The following is a 21,477-nucleotide window of genomic DNA, read 5'->3' on the forward strand; positions in this document are numbered from 1 at the left end:
GCGAGTGAGCCTATTGGTCACCTGCAGGGTCTTCCTCTGGCATCAACCAATTGGTTAATGCCAGAGGAGGTCCCTGTAGGCGACCAATAGGCTCATTCGCACTGCCCTGTAACCCCTGACAGCGAACCTATGGATTTCCGCTTCCGTGAACTTCCGCGATGCCGCGAAGATAAAGTAAGTTAGAAGGGGAAGGGACCGGGGAGATTAGTAGGCGAAGACGATCACGAAGATCTTCGTGGTGTGTGTCTTCGTCTACGTTTTACCGCCGCTCTCTTCTCTTCGGCGTGTCTTCGGAACGAACACGAAAACGCACTCTTCGTGTTCGTTTTCATGTTCGCCCGAAGACGAATAAACAAGTCTAATTATTACATAATAAATTAGCATTGTGAATCAATAATAAATATGCTAAATATCATGGATCCATATACAGATTGAGACGTTATGGGCATAACTGGAACATTCCAAGTTTGACAAAGAATCTCCATTGCTTTTTTGGGCCTCCTTTCCAACATCTTCGCTATTGATCTTGCATCTTCTTGATCTTAAGTCTTCTGTCTACGTTCTTCTGCCTTTTTTCAGAATGTCTTCTTTCTTGGTCTGTGTGCCTGTGAATCAGGCCTCTTGGATGCACTTCCTCATCCTCTCCCCAGTTCCTCCAGTTTGGGAAGAGGATGTTCCCAGAAGCTAACGATTGTTAGGGGAAGAATGCAACATTCAATTTTTTTATAGAAAAGTCAGTGTCAGGAACTTACCGTTAACCCCTGCTGTTCGCGTGTGTCTTCGCCCGGCGGGGACCTCTGGGAACGCTGGCGTCTTCGTCCACGTGTGTCTTCACCCGGCAGGGACCTCGCTGGACGCCGGCGTCTTCGTCCGCGTGTGTCTTCGCCCGGCGGGGACCTCGCTGGCCTCCGGCTTCTTCGTCTGCGGACCACGCGGTCGCGGACCGCATCCTCTGTAACGGCGCACGCTGTATAGGGCGGACACCCAGAAGGAGATTGACGGCGGGGAGGCGTGTCCTGCGGTCCAGTGACAGTGCTTATGGGTGGAGTAAGTCTTTGGCGGGCTATTTAAACCTGCAGCCCTGTATATTCATTACTTGATTGTTCTGGTTACCTGCTATATCCCTTTACCTTATTGCTGGACACTTGTTTTTTGGATTCTACGGACTTTGACCTTGGCTTGATTACACGGACTTGGCTGATTCTCTCTACCCCTGACCACGGATTGCTTTACGGTACTGCTTTTTGCCTATTCCTTTTGCTTCAGTGAATAAACCAATTGCTGTTGCATTATCAACTGGTTTTGTGTCTGCTGCTTCACCTGGTGTCTTTCTGCGCCGTGCTCCAACCCCACAAACCTTACATTCCCATAATCAAAATTTCTACACTCTACTACATATCTCATTGAGCAAAGGGGCTTTTTTATACATATACATATGAAATATGTGAGTGTAGTAAGTGAAACATATCAGTAGAATATGTTTGGCTCATACATACACAGCCAGGCATGGAAACTGAAATTGCATACTTATGACTTGACTGTTTTTCAGGCCTTACCTTTTAATAATATTCATGATACTATCTATTAACTGAAAAAAGGTTTTATGCAAACCTTCATTAATTAAAAGGCACCATGCGTGACAGAAAAGCTAAGACACTGGCTTTCTTCCTCAATATAATGCAGACGCCTAATCAGTTTACTGGGGAAAAATAACAAAGTTTGCCAAAGATATCATTTGAACATAGATATGCTCTAGAAGTTTCTTTTCCCATGTTATTATTTAATCCAAAACTCATGATTTACACACACACTTTACATGCCTTAATGCTTAATGCTTTAATATAAACAGTGTTTCAATAAAATGTTCAGAGTACCAAAATTGACCATGGCATTCTTCAGCAGAAATAATACCCATCTATTATCAAGGATTGTATTTACAACAAGAAAAATAAGCTTGAACCTATTGATGTGAGATATATATATATATATATATATCTGACTCTCGGTGCATGTACCAGGTAACACTGTAAAATGCTAAATATAGCCCCCACAATGTAATAATGTTAGGTAATGTTAGGACACTGGCAGGTCCATTCACACTGTCTGTCCAACCAGGCAAACGACAATGACCAGTGGCACAGCACACTTAGCCTTACTGCTGCTCAAATGGCAGATCTGTTTCTGTAGTGATCGGCCGTCGGCTGCAAGAGTGTATGGTTGTAGCATGTGGCCACCACTGGCCTTAAAGTGCCAGGATCAACGTTTCATCCCCAGCCAGGGATGAAAATAAGCAATTTGCCAGTTCGTTTACAATGAACTTATCTATCAACTCAACTAAAGTTAAACAAGAAGAGAATATTATGTATGTGTTCAATCCCAAATTACTGGGTCACATTATTGACATGAAAGTCATACTAATTTACAAAGCAGAACAGATTCAGGGAAGGGCTGATACCCAAATAAAATATACTAACACCATTATCATTCCCAGAGCATTTCATTTTAGCTTTACACCTCCCGAGCAGCAATGATATTACTACAGGGTCACGTAACATTTGCCTTGTGTGACCCCACTGCTCTCCTGCCCCCACAAGTAGCACAGTCCAAGTCAGAACAGACAATTTAAAGAATTCTCCAATTCCCAGGAGGTAATTGCCCCTTTAACCTCCAGGTCAGCCTGTCCCTTCAAATTATCAGTGCTGAAATCCACACTTGTATTTGGCTACAAGCTCACATGGCAAGTCAATGCACCCCACGGGAAGTTAGAAAAACCTGTGTTACTTAGCTAATATAAAATGGCTGGAATTCAAGACCAAGCAAATAAGAAAGAGGGTTGGCTTTATATGCCTCATCCAGTTAACCCTTAACATAGAGCGCAAAACAAGAGTGGGTGGGGCTTATATTCTCCAATGAATTAGAATGCATTAGAAGATGATGTGCCTGTTAGGTAAATAGTAAAAAAGTTAAAATCTAATATGAAAAATAGATGTAGTTGATTAGCCCAGGAGTAATTTGTTCTACAATTAAAGCTGTAGACCACCGAAGCACAGCAACTCATAAAAATATTGACCACGCTGAGTTGGCAGTAAAACAAAGGGTTCAAATCAATAAATCAATCTAACTCCATAGGAAGTGGTGGGTTGACCCAGGCCAAATTAATGTCAGCAGGGTTGCCATACTCAAAAACCAACTCAACCACCTTAGATACTCACTAGACTTAATCGCCGTAAAAACTCAATGTTTAACTATAAAGCAAAAAAAATATGTGCCAAAAAATGTGCCAGGATCTTCATCAATCCTCAAGCGTCATCTTCTTAACTTCTGCAATACGTTATGAAGACTAAATATCATCTGATAGCATTACTCTCCAATTTCCTTTCTATAGAAACCTGCAAGTATCAGCAGTTTAAATGGCTGGAAGGATTTTAATGCTCTATTAAATGTTTAGAGGCATGGGTTCAAGCTGACAAGAACAATAAAGCGCTGGTCTTAAATGAATTGCATACCCAAAATGACTGCTAGCACTTGATACATTGCCACAAATTGACAACTCATGTCCTCAGTCTTAGACCAAAATAATCTGGTTTATTTAGGAATTGCCGTAGTTTCTCTAGACATGGCAAATACTACCATAAACGGGAATTAAGAGTCCTAAAATACTGAACTATAATTACCGTATTTGCTTGACTATAAGAAGAGGTTTTTTTCTCTGAAAAATACCCGTCTTATATTCAAGGTCGTCTTATAATCAGACCTCAAATAGAGGCCTAACTATAAGACTAAGATAAAGATCCCTCACAGCACTGCAGGGGACTTGGATCCTCCTCTCTGGCAGCCGGTGACGTCTGCACGATGCGTGCAGACAACCTCCGCTGCTGCCGGCACTTCCTCTTGGTAGGTAGGGAAAAGCTTGTCTGGTAGATGTAGACGAGCGTTTAAAATTGCCTTTGCTAATTATATATATGAGATATATGTTTCTTAATATCCAATATTTACTTTCTTTAGAAAAGAACCATTATTTCACTTTAATGTTATGTTTTGCTTTCTTTTGCCCTCTAAATGAGGTCTTGCAAAGGCTGATACCGTTTGTATCAGCGATTTCTTATGGTAAATGCAGCACACTTCTGATTTGTCTTGCCTATTTCTGTTTCATTTGAAATATCTGAATAAAACATGCACGCATGATTTATTTTTATATTAACTCTGCTTCTTATCACTGGTTTACATTTCTTCCAGTCAGCTCTCCCAAAACTTGACCTCATTATAATGTGACACTCTTGACAATGCTTACTCTGACCCTATCAGTACAGTGTTTTTTGCCTATTCCTTCTTCTCCCCTTGCTTAATGAAAAGGTATAGAAATTCAGACGCTAGGGACAAACAATAAAATATCTCTATTTGTTCTAAGAGACAAGTAAACATTTGTACTTGCCAATCTATTACAAGGCATCCATTTCATCTACAGGCACCTGTCAGACATTATTCTAGCTTGATGAATTTGTGTGTTCTGACCCCACGATCTTTTCCTTATCTATCTTGGCCTAAATTATCCTATTTAATCTAAAGCTCATCTGTTTTACTCCCAAAGAGTATTACTTTGCTTTGAAAACGACTAAGACATAAAGAAGTGACCCAGGAAACAGAAATAAATTGTCCCCTGCATATAGCCAGGGAGGCGGTTTCCAAAAAACCCCCCACTAAATAGATTAAGGAAAGTGAAAGTCAATTTGAAATAAAACCGATTCCAAAGGAAAGAAACAAAGTCGTAAATTTCTATAACTAGCAGAACCAATAGAGGAATAATACAATGCCTAACAATAGCTATACAAGAGCTACCAAATCCATGGTCTTCTTCTACTGAGAAAGATGGAAGTAGATGGTCCTGTCCTAGTTTGCCTTAGGAATTACATAGAATGTATTGGTTCTAAACCCGCTTTACTTATACTTCTGTTATTCTAAAAATGTCATGGGACATTTAGAGTAGGGGCTTAATACTGGAGTACCTAACTGAAGAAAAGCTTGGGGTATGTCGTCGACAAAATATTGAAGAACCAATGCTATGTAACTATGAGATATCGCGTAACTACACATGATTAAGAAAACGTGTATGGTAGCGTTCAAAAAATAAATATACTTGGGATTTTCCAGATAATGTGGCTTCATTAAGGGGCAGGGCCAGCTTCAGGAGCATTTGTGGCTAGCTCCTCTTAGAATTAAGTGGATAAGGAGTAGGCATGAAGTTTGAAGAACGTGGGTCGGGGTAAACGTGACCAAACACTGCTCCTCTGCTTAAATATTGAACAAAGTGACCCAGATAAGGAAATAGCACTTCAACCAGGGGGCTCAAGGCTTTGTAGTGAATATGTCAGTGCTGTAAACTGTGTTGTTTGCAAGATGTTTGTTAAGGTAGCCCCCTCCTGGATGAAGAGAGTTTGATCATTCCACTCATTTCATTTCAAATGTTCAATTGATGTTCAACCCAGCATATGTCACTAAACAAAAAACATAATTTATCATCTGTTAAATTGTCTTTAAGTGTGGCAGACTGACACCATAATAAATCACTTACAAATACACTGGAACATGAAAACCTTAATAGAAATTGATTTACATAGAATACGTACATGTTCACATCACCAGAACACAGCTCATTGTAAGAACAGATCTCTCATACTGTACTAAACAATGTACCCTTAGTGTTTTGTAAATTATTATTGTTTATGGGATTTTAAATGCTTTCTGGACTAAAAATCTGCATAAACACGAAAAACCTTAAACATATGTTAACTATTTAAGTGCTCAAGGAGTAAGCAACACATTGTTTTGGGATAATTATTGTTGATGTATGAATTTTGTTGGGGGAACCTCAGTATTACTCAATGGCTAATATGGACACTAACTCAAGCACTCCTTTAGTCTGCTTTGTCACTAAAGATCATGGGAAAGACAATAATATATTTGCAACTCAAAAACTCCATAGAGCACAACAAAACAGTTGTGCTGTTTACCCAGAGCCTTAAAATGCCAATCTGATTAGAACTAAAAATTCAGTATCATTTTTTCCAAATTGTTCTTGTACAACTTACCAGTTCTTCCCGCAGTTGAAAAATAAGTTCATCTCGTTCTTTTAGTTGCAGCTTCAGCATGGAACATTCATCTTTCATTATATCCTATGACAACATGAAATCAGATGTTATAATAGGCCCTGCATTTTCTCTTTGTTCTTAACAAGCAAAAGCTGTTCCACCACAGTAGGATATAATTGCATCCAAGTAATAAACTTCAATTTTCTTCTGTCATGTGTGATATTTTTGATAACATCTTCTGAAGTGCAATATAAACAAGTTAATGTGCCTGATGAAAAATATAAACCGCTCTTGGTTTGCAAGACGGCTTTGCCAGTGTATGATTCCTCTAAGCTTTGTAGCAGGATCTCCTGCTGTACTTTATTTCTAGAACAGATGGTCATGCAACTCAACAGCGCAATCTGGCATTTTAAAACACATACAGAGTATATATATGTATATATATATATATATATATATATATATATATACACAGTATTTCACAGAGCAAAAATATTGTTATTTTAATACTTAGATTTATACTTATGACCTATATATTAATGATAGTTATATGAGTTTGAGGGTTATTTTATTGCTACCATAGAGCTTTAGTTGGGGCTGGAAAAGAAAAGAGTGAACTTTTTTTTATACTTTTTAGCTCAAACATTCCAGAAGGACACACAGTGCTGGGGCAGAGGTCTGCTCCAGCTAAGCACAGACCTACGTGGTATAAATGGGCCAGTTACAAGAGATCATTCCAACTGGCCCAACTGGGCTAAGGCCCACCGTGAATTCCCATGGTAATGCAGCACGTGGGGATGAGTCCTCTGTATAAAGGAATATTTTTGGAATTGTTCTTGAAAGGATGGTGCAATTGCAAAGGATTCTACTCTTTAAACTGCCTTCAAATTCAATACAAAGGTATTCATTGAAGTCTTAATAGGGCAAACTCAAAGAAACAATTCTTTAAGTCACGAGAATTTAGGTCCGGTTAGTGCCCCATCAAGTCCCCACAGGAGGCTTAAAATGTGACAACAAATGAAAATTCAAATGCAAAGGTTGACGTATCGTCTGTCTAACAGTAAGTAGCATATCAGTAACACAACAACCTAAGACAGAATACCCCACTGCAATCAGTGTGGACAGTAGCCCTTACCTCAATATATTTTAATCCAAAGAGAGGCAACTGTAATCATTCACCTTATTGAATGTAAGCGCCAAAGGAAGAAGCTGACACACAAAACAATATTCCTAATATGTGAAGTACCTAACTGGACTGCCTTTTCTCTTTAACACTTTATGTAAAATGAAACACTGCTAAAAAGGAAAACCACTATTTTGCACCATAATAGTAGTCTGCATCTTGATCCTCCTGGCAAGTTCCAGGAGTCTACAATCCCCCCGGGTATTTTGTAAGTCTGTTGCTATACAAACACTGGCAGATGCATAATATACTATATAAAGTACTGATGAATTTCAGAAACACTACTCCCAATGCGAAGCAGCATATTGGGAATTTGGAAAGTGCTTCCAGACAGATCTGAATCAGGAACTGTGAAAAGTACAAGGATTTTACATACTGTATAATTGAAAAATGCAGACTGAATTATTATGTATTCTGCCAACTGTACGACTGGAAAGAAAAAGACCTGCACATTAATTACGTCCCTTGACAACCCTTTCAATTTAAAAAAGGCCTACAGCAGCATGTCTAGAGGTCACTAGAATAACACCTGCCTCTGGGCAAGACTCAATATTAAAATAACTTCAATGACTACTAGTTTCTACAGGAAAGACCTTATGTCCAGCAGGTTATCTTGGAGGGGCATAACACATGATAAGGTGACAATAACATTATGATGCTACTTACAGCTTGTTGGTTCTGAAAAATTAAACCGGCTTTTCTATTTAAAACTCCACACAATTCCTCTCTTTCTGACCCGGAATAGTGTATACCAACAGCAAATAATTCCTGATGAGTAAGCAAGTGCCCACTGTTATGGATCCCTAAAGCAGTACAATGCTACATGCAAGGGATTTTCCGCAATACAAACAACAAGGTTAGTGGCTTTCCCTTACTTTTTGAACAACTGGCATCTGTAAAAGAGGACAAACCAGCTGTACCAAGCGACAAGCAGTGCTGGGTATACACAGGACCAGCTTGTGGATTCTGCACACAAGTGAAGATGACCATTAGCTGTAAATAAGGGTTTTCTCATATGCCCCGAAGTATAAATGTGTGGAAAAACTAGCAGAACAGCGTATGCCAATTCCTTTTGATGTTTTTATTACTATTACCGGTATTATATATTATTATATGTTTAATTACTATTATTATACATTAAAAGTACAATTTCAGGGTTTTACGTGTTGATACGTGTCCTAGAGTATATATACTCTTGAAATTTCTCAAGGAGCGAAAGGTTCAAGGCATAAGTTGTTAGTCACAAAACAAGGATGTTATTTCATGTTGTTTCATGTATATAAAAGTAATGTTATTTCATGTTGTACTTGACCGCACTACATTGACATGCATAAAATATGTTTACTTCTAATGGATTCCACTAACAAAAGAGAAAATAACATGTAAAAAGAATTATCTTAAAGTAACAGAGGTTAAATTAAGATTTTGTCCCAAAAATATAAAGTGCTTTCTGAGCTGTTTCTAGAAGGTAAAAGGTCCGGAAGAAACAAAAAAGGAAATGGTCAAGGAACCTGCAATAATAATACAATATAATATATGATCTATTTTTAAAAATGGTTTAAATCTGACTGTAGATGTGTCTTGCAGCCATCTTGACTTTCTCAGGCCAGTTGCCGGGGCACCATATCAGGCTGATCACATGGTTCCTTTTCAGGAGAAAAAGATGGGAGACAACATCGGATGGACCTGAGGGGGCTACAGCCCATTTTGAGATAACCTAGTACCTTATTGAGAAAACCACTCCAGATCAGTTAAGTTATGTATTTAAAAAAAATGAAATTATAAAGTTATAAAATATCAAATTATGAAATAGACAGAAACATAGTTGTCAACATAGATTTTAATCTAAAGACCAGGTGGGAAGTATTTAGTGGCAATAGATGTTTGAGCCCGCCACAAAAACCTCCCTATTAAGATCAATATGTACAGTACTTTCTAGGCTGTTAGCCAATAAACCTTGTCATGCTATTACTTCCTTTAAATGTCTTATCTCAATAAACAACACAGAAATATATAAGAAGCTTTTTCCATTTCTACATAAATTTTTATCAGTGCCTGTTTTTTCATTACATTCTGCCCAGCAAAATAAAACAATAATTAATGTTTCTAATGCTACATTTAGTTATAAAAGTTTTATATTCAAGGGATTAAGTGGAACAGCACCTTAAAACCATCTGTCTTTGACCAGTTTAAGACTAATACAATAATAAAAACCCATTCATGTGTTTCACTTGGGTAATCATTATTCAGATGTGTACAGGCTCGTTTTAGATTGTATGAGATCAATAAACACCGTATTAAAAAATGTTTTAAAAAATGCTGATTTGTGTTTGTGCACCCATTTGTGCAGTATTAAAGTGAGTTATTAAAAAAACCTACCAATTTCAGCACACATTATGGCATGTAAGATGATAATTTAACTAGTTTCCTTTTAAGCTGTTCAAATGTGCACACGTACACATAGGTATCAAAAAACACACGCACATACAAAATGTATGCACACAGGGCTGGCACCTCTTCTGTGCTCGGCTGGATTGCCTACTGCTGGAGGAGCAGAGTGATTTGGGGAGACCTCCCTCCCAGCCTAAAATACATTTACCGTTCCCTTGCGATGCTTCCAGCAATTGATGCGATATGTCTAAGATTAAGCCCACATACGGACTTATTGACATGACAATGTACTTTTTTACTTCTTATATAGAGTGCGCTGCATATCTGCTCAGTTGATTTCTTCTTGATCTGAGTGCTGGGAGATGACATCTTATTTTGGCGCTCACAACTGAAGCCACACACACATACACACACACTGCAAGGGAGCAGTAAAACTAAAGAGAATGGGCCTCATGCTACTGGACTACAGAAAGGTAAGAGATGGGATAAAGGGGGGAGATAATATAGAATAGATAGTGAAGAAAGTGAATAGATAAAGAGAAAGATATAGGGGAGAGATAATTAGGAGGAGAGGGGAGAGATAGAGAGAACGAAGAGGAGCAAAGATAAAGAGGAGAAGAGATAGAGAAAAAGGAGAGATAGGGAAAAAGGAGGAGAGATAAAGCAAAAGAAAAGACGAATATACAAAGAGCAGGAGGGATTGAGAAAAGGAGAGATAAAAAGAAAAACATGAGATCAATAGAAAGGAGTGATATAATGAGAGGTAATGGGAAAGAAGAGCTATGGGGAGAAGTAATGAAAAATGGAGGAGAAACTGGAGAGATAATGAGAAAGTGGAGGATGAAAGTGAAGGGGAGAGATAAAAGAGAAAATGGAGAGGTAGGGAGAAAAGGGAAAGATAAAGAGAAATGAGAGAGATAAAGTAAAATAGGAGGAGAAATAAAGTGAAATATAAGGAGAGATATAGAGAAATTTCAGGGATGTGATAAAGAGAAAGCAGAGGGGTAGGAATTGGAGAGAGATAAAAATAAGTGAGCAATAAGGTATAGGGAAAGAGGAGAAGAGATACAGAGAAGGGATGAAGAGTTAAAGGGAACAAAGAGAAATAAAAAAAAAGGTAAAGGGGGAGCTATAAGGGAAACATAAAAAGAAGGTGAGAGAAATAAGAGATAAAGAGAAAGGGGAGAGACAAGTAAATGGTGGGATAAAGTGGAGGAGAGATATAGAGAAATGGTAGAGATGAGAAAAAGAGAAATGGAAGAGATAATCAGAAATGGGAGAAATAAAAGGGGGTAACCATATGGGGAAAATTGACATAAGGGGCAGAGGTAATGAGAAAGAGGAGCGATAATGAGATAGGTGGAGACAGAATGTGTTTATATGCTAGTACAAATATGTCTAAGGGCTAGCAAGTGTGTGGATGGAAGAGCAACTGTAAGACAGGATGTTTATAGGTAAAGGCAAGCATGAATGTGCATGTGTATGTGTGCATGTATGGGCAGGCATGTTTGCTTATGGGCAAGGAATTGTAAGGGTACAGTATACTTGTGTATTTTGACAGTCTAACCATTACTGTTACTCTTTTTGGGTCTAAAGGGTATATAATAAATAAAGGGTGCACCCAGACTCAGAGGAGCCCTGAGAAGAGACTTCAGACTCTGAGAGGAGTACACTGCTTGCCCTTTGGTTTGTGATTTATGCCTGCAGTTTAGGGTTTCCATGCTTTATTTATGCAATCTATATTTTCAATGCTGAGCTTGCATGTGATTTTTCAAGGCTGCGTATGTGTGTTATTCAGTTGCTCTGTCTCGCTCTCTCTCTCTCTCTCTCTCTCTCTCTCTATATATATATATATGCAAAACTATGTTTCCATGTGTTACTTGTTTACTCTATACCTGCAAATACAGGGTTTGCATATCTTATTTAGTTGATCTATACCTGCAATGTTGTGGTTCCATGTGTTATTTTATCTATACCTGAATTATATGGGGAAGGACAAGATAGTTGTAGCACAGTGAAGGAGGCGACAAAGTGACTCTGGGGGTATTGACAGTTTTATTAGCGATGAGAGAGGTTGTGCCAAAGTTATCTTGAAACAATTTCAGGTTTACACTTGCACAAGCATTTAGTGAACACATACCTTTGGAACAGGAAAAAAATTGCAGAACAAAAGTTGCGCTCATCAACTAACAATTAGAGGAAACATTGTTCCTAACTATAATTTTTATTATTATTGTTATTATTATTATGTAAAGTAAGCTAAAATTAAAGGATCCGGTATAAAGGTAAATCCTAGTCCTCCATTCTACCAAATACTAAAAAACAAACATTAAAGCCACAACATTAGATCACATGATTTTCTCAGATAACCATCTGCATTACCAAGATCAGTTTCACTTGAACACTAGGGAATCAGACAGGGGTCATGTTTGCATGCATACGTACCCAGAAGCCTTCTGGGAGGTGGTCTGGTCTTACTTTCTGTATAGTAGTGATGGTGAAGTAAAACATTTTGGGGGCAGAAACACCAAGGCGTTTTCCATCCCTCTATTTAAACTATCACTGAGCTGTGAAAGACAAACATGAAACTAACAGATTCTATTACATTCTACTTGGATTCCCTACCTGCAGCTGTGATGGGAAGCAGCATGAGAATGGCAAAGTCATTTGCATAATAAGTACACAAACACTACAAAAATCATCTTAGAAAAATTCTAATAATCTCTACTTTCATTTGCAAAGTGACATCGGAAGCAGATATTTACTTGCTTTTTTCTATATTGATATATTGTGCAATGCCAGATTTTGTCATTATATGCAGTGTACCAATATGCATACCTGGAACCGTCTCAGTGAAGGCTATCTGGAGATGTCCCTCTTGTGGGGGAGAAGCTTTGTAAAGGTGTAGGGTTAACCACATGTAGGAACATGTGAAAAGCTTTAGATGGTGGGTATTGATGGGGAATCCCACTGATTCAGCTCCTTGGAAAGCAATATAGCCATGTCAAAATAGATGGGACTCGTGGAAATTGGGAAACTTTAACTTAGTGGCAGGTTAAGAAACATATGGCCATATAGTGTGACAGAATCTCCAATATTTATGCCTTAGATAGATGCTTTTAAATAGTATTTGATGGGTGTGCACTGATATCTTGCTTTTTGTGGTCACAACTGGTGCTGTGGCACTCGCGAGCTGCGCAAGCAACCTCTTTTTTACCGCCTAGGGGTAGCAGGAACCCAGCGGGGTCACAGTAAGAGCTCAACCACGAGATAAAACATAAATGGTGTCCAAATATTTCCAGGGCTGCTTTTCATTCCCTGTCTGGCCCTGCTACCAGAGCCTGCTTTTGTGTCACATTACATTATAAGCATTCTTTTGAATGAAGATAACGTTAACACAACTTAAGAATTATTTTGTGGAAAGGTTTGGTACATCAGCACTTTGTTGTTTCTACAATTCAGTAAAAAAAATAGTTATACATTCAGAAAAGTGGGTGGAACAGCAGCTTCAAAAATCCAGCATTTCTGTAAAACTCAGAACATTTTTAAAAAGGTTTTGCCTAAAGACCATACAAACAATCAGATAATATAATTGTATGCTTTCAATACAAAATTTGCATGTAATTATACTAATATTAATATAGTTCTATACAATATTTTCTTTTGGCTATGATGTTATACATACAACATTATAATCCAAAAATCCATATAGACTTAAGCGATCACACATGGTTAAGCTAATAAGAACATATACTTTTATGCAGTATAAGACTATAATTAAGCTAATGCTAATAAATGCATTTATAGACGATTTCATTTATTTGGCTATATTACTGTTTCTGGTTTCCATTACACCTTTTCACTATTGACTATTAACATTCAAAATAATTATATAAAAAGAAAAGAACAAAAAAATCTATAAACACTCTTAGTTTAGAATGTCAACCTGATTCTTTTATTGGTAGTATGAAAATCTTTATAGAATACTCATAAAAGATCTTTAGAAACGCTAAGAAGAAGTGATCCAGAAACAGAACACATTCCCATCTATGAATAAACTGTAATTAATTTTCAGTCATATCAAAGAACCCCAGAGTTCAATCCTTGGTGGTTATGATAAAAATTCATGGTTACTATACATCACAAAACCTCGTCACAAAGAGCCCTAACACAAACATACTCACTATATGGACAAAAGTATTGGGATACCTGATCATTACACCAACAGCGGCTTTTATAACATTGCATTCTAAATACATAGACTTTAATATGTAGCTGGTTCCCCTTTTGCAGCTATAACAGATTCCACTCTAATGGGAAGGATTTCCACAAGATTTTGTAGTGTTTCTGTTGGAATTGTTGCCCGTTCATCCAATACAGCATTTGTGAGGTCAGGCACTGATGATGAATGAGAAGGCCTGGCTTGCAATCTCAGTTCTGGTTCATCTCAAACGTGCTCGATGGGGTAGAGGCCAGTCAAGTTCTTCCACACCAAACTCATTCAATCATGTCTTTATGGACCTTGCTTTGTACTAAGGGGCATGGTCATGCTGGAACAGAAAAGGTCCGTCTCCAAACTGTTCCCACAAAGTTAGAAGCATACAATTGTCTAACTTGTATTTGTATGTTGTAGCATTAACATTACAGTTTACTGAAACTAAGGGGCCTAGCCCAAACCCTGAAAAACAGCCCCAGACCATTATCCTTCCTGCACCAAAGTTTTCAGTGGGAACTATGCATTCCATTGGGTACTGTTCTCCTGGTATCAGCCAAACACAGATTCATCAATTAGACTTTCAGTTGGTGATTAATCACTCCAGAGAACAAATTACCACTGCTACAGAGTCCTGTGACAGTGTGCTTTTCACCACTCCAGTTGATGCTTGGTATTGCCCATAGTGACCTTCGCCTTGTGTGCAGCTGCTCATCCATGGAAACCCATTTCATGAAGCTCCTGCCACATAGTGCTGATGTTGCTTCCAGAGGCAGATCATTTTTACTCTCTACTCAGCACTCTGCAGCCCTGCTCTGTGAGTGTGCGTGGTCTACCACTTTTGTGGCTGAGCTTTTGCTACTATTAGACATTTCCACTTCACAATAATAGCACTTACAGTAGACCGGGCAGATCTAACAGTAGTTTCACAAACTGACTTGTGGCAAAGGCATCCTATGACACTGCCATGTTTAAGAAGCTCTTCAGTACGTCCCGTTCTACTGGCAATATTTGTCTATGGAGATGGCTGCCTATGTGCTTGATTGTATACACCTGCTAGCAATGAGTGTGGCTGAAACACCCAAATTCTATAATAAAGAGGGTGTCCCAATACTTTTGTCCAAATAGTGTATATCTGAATTAATTAGCATAAAGGAGAATGTGTGTTACCAGAACAAGGTCTGCTTTGCCATCAGCTAGGGGTCCTATCAAGTCATGTACACACTCAATATCCAGGCAAGAAGAACTTTCAATGTGCAAAGAAAAAAGGTACTTCTTTAAGACTATCTGGTCATGAAGGAATGGCATACTCATTCTGTTTCTCCAACGATATGTGTCACACTGACAAAGTTACTACAAATTATGTTGTAAAAATTAAAATTGAGTGAAAGTGCTGTATTTGTCAACAAGAAGATCTGGTAAGAACGCAAATCTGGCCTTGGCTAATTCTTGATGAGATGGCAACTATATTGAAAAAAGTCCTGTTTCTTCTGTGCCTGGGGTGGGGTAAGTACCACACACACAGAGGAATAGCCTTTTAACAGAAAGGCTAGAGTTTTGAAGAAAGAGGAAGCGGCATAGGAAAGGCATACAACTATCTTGAACATAAGACAAGACAAAGGATGAATTAAGGTTAGAGGTTTTTACAGCGGGAAAAAATATATAGTGCATACAAGCACACATTTACACTGCGAGATGAAATGAGCCTTATCTTAGTGATCTGTATGAACATCCCAGCAATACATTCTGCAGTGTATAGTGTTACAGATGTATCTGGAAATTGATAATGATCATTCTGTGACATATAATGATGAGCTCACTATGCTGGATATTAATGCTATTCTGCGCTGCAGGTGTGTCAGTGCATCGGTGGTAGGGAAGTGATTAATCATTGTTCATATTGGTCTGGAGCAGAGATGGGTTAAGCAGGGCTCTGCATGGGGGCACTATTTGTGGAATCTGCTTTGTGGGTCTTGTTATGCCACTGGCAGATCACACTGAGTGCACCCATATTAATTGGCACCTGACTGTAATTTTGACATTGACTTGCCAGTATCCAGTACTTAGAAAGATATTCATTTCAGAATTATTATTGGTTAGTGCATTTCAAATCCCATAATCACTTGTAGTGCTGAATTTCATGTACTGTGTAACTAAAAATGATAATAATACGGTAATAATAATTAAATAATTTGTCATTTTCAGTTACAGAAATAGCAACACGCCTTCCAAGATTTTATTTTCATAAATTAGGTCCTTCTCTGGAGACATATGCCAATCCGGCACTAGCTTTCTCAGTAGACATATGTTAACATTGCTTTTGCTGCTGGAGAGATCCAATGAGCTGCCCCTGGAGAGATACCCTTAATTCTGCACTCCTGGCTCTGACCAAGTTTCTCTGGACCCAGATCATTATATGAAAGAAACAAAATAAATTAATGTATTCAGTGAAACACACTCAGGTGGTATTTAACCAACTAACCAAGGGCGAGTTATTCCCCAACCCCACTTGTCTGGACTTCCTTAATTATAAGACTGAAACAGAAAAAGAAAACATAAGTGTTGGAATAAACACCACATTTTATGCATCAGTGCCTTCTTGCCTGGGATTATTTATTCCCAGGAGTATATTTATTAACGGTATAGATTCAAATGTGACCATAGATTGAGTTAATTTCTTGCGAAATTTTATGTTTTGATCCTCTAACCCAGTTCCAGTAAGTTATCTGTGAGCACAACTTTTATTTTTACAGAACAATAAATATCATGGCAGGGAGTGGCTAAAAATCTTTTGGATGTAACACAAAAGACTATAGTCTGCAAAACTAAAGAAAAGTAACTATACATAGATAAATGCACTTGAAGGGCCAACTTGTCTCTTCTCAGGAGAGACGCTTAATATACCTAAAATATAGTTGGGTACTTATTGGTATACAACAAATATTGACCCGAATGAAACTAATGGCTATTGTTTTTTTTAATCGTCTCTAAAGGCCAAGAGTCAAAACAGACATCCTAAGTCTTAGTCGACACCCAGCCAGTAGAGTCTCTTTGAGAAAGTGACGAGATTAATGACCACATTATAATTCATTAAAGACTAGTGAGAGGATGGATGCCTGGTTTAATTAGTTTTATTACTGTAGAAAATTGTTTCATAAACCAAGCTCATCACAAGGCTTGGCTTAGAAAACATTAGAGTGGTAATAAGACATGATGAGGAAGCTTTCATTAGAAAGTATGGCTAAAGGCACCTATTATGAACAGAAGGATATTGTGAAAATGAACATGACAAAGCATCAGATAAAAAATGTCATCTTAACTAATTAAGAAGAAGTGGAATGATTGTTATAGAGATTACTCTGAGGAAAGCGCTGACACAGCATAAAACATACCATTCACTTTGTGGATAGAAGAAATAGCCAGGCCTTCAAATATACTTCACTGTGACCTGTTAATGACAGTAGACCAGAACCTAAACAACTAAAGCTTTATAATGATTTTTAGTGACTGTCACCAAAAATAATTTTGACATTAATCAATAGACCATAAACTTTCTGTCTATACAGAATAAATCAGTGCAACTGTTGTGAAACAATTTTCTTAAGACACTCTGAGCACTCATTTGAAACTCATCCTGTCTCCTGCACCAGTAACAATAATTTAAAAAGCTATTAAATGAGCAACCAATCAGGAAGAGGCATGACAGTTGCATTTAGTGTACCAACTAAACCACTGCTTGTGGTCACACAATGTACACTCTTCAAAATGTCACTAGCAGAGCCAACCAAATTTGAGTACAGGTTGAGTACCCCTTATCCCAAATGTTTGGGACCAGGAATATATACATTTATTTCAGATAAAGGATCTGTCTTCTCACTTGTGTCCTCTCCATTGTTCATGCTTCTCCCTGCAGACCCAGAGCACTTCCTGTCCATTGTTTAGGCTTCCCTGGAGCACTTCCAGTCTGGAAAAGTAAACTGGGGAAGCATGAACAACGGACCTCCAACACTCTGGGAGAAGCATGAACAACGAACAGGTCAGCAGGGAGAAACAAAAAAGGAGGCAGGAAAAGAATCTACTGACTACAGTAGAGGTCAGACAACTCTTTCCTGCCCCCCCCCAGTCATGAACGCCCTGTAACTGAAAAATATTTTGCATAAGGCATACTCAACCTGTAATAAGTGAAGTAGGATTTTTTTTTCTAGTTACTCCATGAGATCATCTTTCTCTGGGCTGCTTTTATTTTTGAAGTGGACAAACCCAACACTAGAATGTATTCCTCTGTATTCAATGGAAAAAGTTCTGACTGGCCATCTAACAAAATGGGCAAATGCGCCACTGGTCAACAGTGCCACACAGTCACTCAATTCTGGCTGCTTCCCTATATACAGTAGTTACAAGCAGTAATTTTTTGAGAGGGAAAAAAGCTATACTTTCTGTGATGCTATAACTGAGAAATTAAAATGTACCTATTAGGGTTTGAGTTAAAACTGTAAAACATTTCTTTATAAATTAGTTCCACCACAGTTACCGGTGCAAAAATCAGCATGCTGCTTGTCGCACTATTATGATTTAACCCTCTTATGTTCAGCTAGCTAGTATCATTTATTTAGGCCTATTTGAAGGATTTTCGTCTTATAGGTGATAGCTCCTGATGGCAGCAGATTGGGATATAGTTCTGGTTGGGTGGGAACATGTACAGTATATACACTCCCATGTACTGGTGGCCCCACATTTTTGGAGGATGTATTAAAGGGAACAAATTTTTAATAGCCTAGGCTATAAGAAGATTGCCAAGACCCTGAAACTGAGCTGCAGCACGGTGGGGAAGACCATATAGCGGTTTCACAGGACAGGTTGCACTCAGAGCAGGCCTCGCCAAGGTCAACCAAAGAAGTTGAGTTTATGTGCTCAGCGTCATATCCAGAGGTTGTCATTGGGAACGACCCCAAACACACCTCCAAGACGACCACTGCCTTCCTAAATAAGCTGAGGGTGAATGTGATGAACTGGCCAAGAATGTTTCCAGACCTATTGAGCATATGTGGGGCATCCTCAAACAGAAGGAGGGGGAGCACAAGGTCTCTTACATCCACCAGCTCCGTGATGAGGACTCTAGTGGCAACCTGTGAAGCTCTGTTGAGCTCCACGCCCAAGAGGGTAAAGGCAGTGCTAGAAAATAATGGTGGTCACACAAAATATTGACAATTTGGGCCCAATTTGGTCATTTCCACTTAGGGGTGTACTCATTTTTGTTGCCAAGGTTTGGACATTAAAGGAGTGTTGAGTTATTTTTTAAGGGAACATCAAATTTACACTGTTATACAGGGTGTACACTCACTACTTTACATTGCAGCAGAGTGTCACTTTTTCAGTGTTGTCACATGAAAAGATATACCGGTAATAAAATATTTACAAAAATGTGAGGGGTGTACTCACTTTTGTGAGATATAATATATATATATATATATATATTATAATTAATTGTGCAAATTATACATTAAGTAATACAAAAGCTATTGTATGGCTTTAAAAACCTCTCTCTATCAGTATTTTTTTATGACAGACGCGCTTTAGTTATTCTGATTCCAGATACAATTTACTTCTGATCTTTAATACCTGTAAATATACAAGTAATGATGAAAATTACAGGAAAATAATTAAAGAAATACATAATGTAACACCTGTTTTAGCTTTGGCACAAAATGCCATAGCAGGTTGCAGACATAATGCATCTAAGCAGCTGAACAGAACACTCATTACGGTCATTTTGCTAGATGATAAACAAAAAAAAACAGCTTTTCTTGCCTGCAAGCAAGAAGTTATTACTTGGTGGGAAGTAATACAATGTACGCCAAAGAAAGAGAAAAAAGAAACATGAAACCATAATGGTGCTAGCAGTTAATTCCATGTCAGTGATGTTCCTACATTTAGAATGGCACTGTGCTGTTTTTTTAATTTACTAAAATATTGTGCCTCCTACTCTCACCTAGACCAAAGCCTAGTGATTTTAAGAGATATATTTTTGCTTTGTGTTTTAACTCTTCCTGTGCACACTGATACCAAAGGCTGTTTTGCAGACTTCCATGCCAATGGAACGGACAGGGCACCTTTTGGTTCATTACATTAATACATTATGGTTTGCAGACATGTCTGCTAGCAACTGCATTTACTGTGTTATTGGCCATCTTCCATCCTTTCAGCACATCTTCTGCCTTTTGCCATATCCATCCTTTCTGTGCAGCTGCACCCTTGCCTCTCTTTCTCCAGAAAAGCACTTGCTTATCACACAGGATGTCCTCCTATGTATGCAATGACCATCCTGATCACTCTTTCTCCATGGCATGCTGCGGTGACATAGGCTGACACTGCAGGCTGCATTTGGACTTAGGGTTCTGTCTGCTCCACTTGCTGTGTGTAGTCCCTCTCCCCAAGTCCACCTGGCATCTCTTATGACTGCTTTTGTGAGCCTGACACAGCTCAAGTACTTGAACAAAGATTCCCTGCTCTCTTAGGTCCGGTCCAGTGTCCATCCCACTCCTCGGCTGCCTCCCTGCCAAAACCAAAACACTCTACTACAACTTTTGCAAACCACCTAATTTGCTATTTAAGTTTTAAATGATAGAAACTGTAGTTATTGAGCACTGCAATTTTACAAATAATTACACGGTATCACAAATTCAATATTGAAAGCACTAAAGTGTTCAGAGGGGTGCAATAAAATTCTCCCATTAAAGTATAATTATATGCCACAAGCTATTTCCATTTCGTTATGATAATTTTGAAATTCAGACTAGCGTTGACATCTTTTCGTCAGCAATCATGATTTTTGCGGGGACTACTTGTGCGTTCCTCTTGTAAATACACCTAATTAGTGAGATTATTTGCACTTTCTATGCATAGTCTTTAAGTCACTGCACAAAGATTTTATATGTAGTATAAGTCATTGCATTAAAAGCAATCCTTTATTATTGTCTTTATATTAAGTAAACCATGTTGGTAGCGGTCACTCAATACAACTCAGTTTTGAAATTATTTACACTGCAAGCTCTCTTTAACAATAAACCAGAGTAATATGAAATACAGTGTAATCCAATGTATAAAACCTGATATCATCAGCTTGTGCACTGAGTAATTGCAAATGTACCGAATATGATACTGGCATAATTTCCTTTTTTTTTTTTTTTTTTTTAACAAGATTAGACATTCAGTATTTTTTTACTCTCAGATTTAAGAAAAAATGAATGATTGACATTTAGAGGGGCATTGACAGAGCACGCTATATGCATTTTGGAAATGCACACTTGATTGTCATGCTCTTTTCTGTATCGCGGAATAATTTTAAAGCTTCAAAAAAAAAAAAAAAAATTCCTTAAAATTGATACATTTGGCATTTTTGAATGCTCAATAGGAGTAATTACAATCAAAAATATTCAATAAAAATGCATTGCTGTGTATATAAGACACTGAAACAAGGCTATTTGGATGCAATGATGTTTGCATAGTAAATATGTATGGCTAGGTTCCAGTATGCATGTTCCTTATATCTATGCATCTTTTACATATAAATCACTGCTGACAGCCATCAGATGGGGATTTAACAA

General features: G+C 38.1%; 1 protein-coding gene across 1 annotated transcript in view; it reads right to left on the reverse strand.

The window, feature by feature from the left end:
• Positions 1-21,477, reverse strand: part of LOC149284099 (serine-rich coiled-coil domain-containing protein 1-like) — a 304,267-nt gene that overhangs the window by 52,781 nt on the left and 230,009 nt on the right. The window contains exons 7-8 of the mRNA XM_089497149.1: positions 6,087-6,170; positions 753-1,016 (exon numbers count right to left, since the gene is read on the reverse strand). Of these exons, the coding sequence (XP_089353275.1) occupies positions 753-1,016; positions 6,087-6,170 (348 nt within the window). The remainder of the gene's footprint in view (positions 1-752; positions 1,017-6,086; positions 6,171-21,477) is intronic.

This window comes from Sceloporus occidentalis, unplaced genomic scaffold (assembly GCF_023333645.1).
Source record: "Sceloporus occidentalis isolate IW3139 unplaced genomic scaffold, rSceOcc1.0.p SCAF_99, whole genome shotgun sequence".
Lineage (NCBI taxonomy): Eukaryota > Metazoa > Chordata > Lepidosauria > Squamata > Phrynosomatidae > Sceloporus > Sceloporus occidentalis.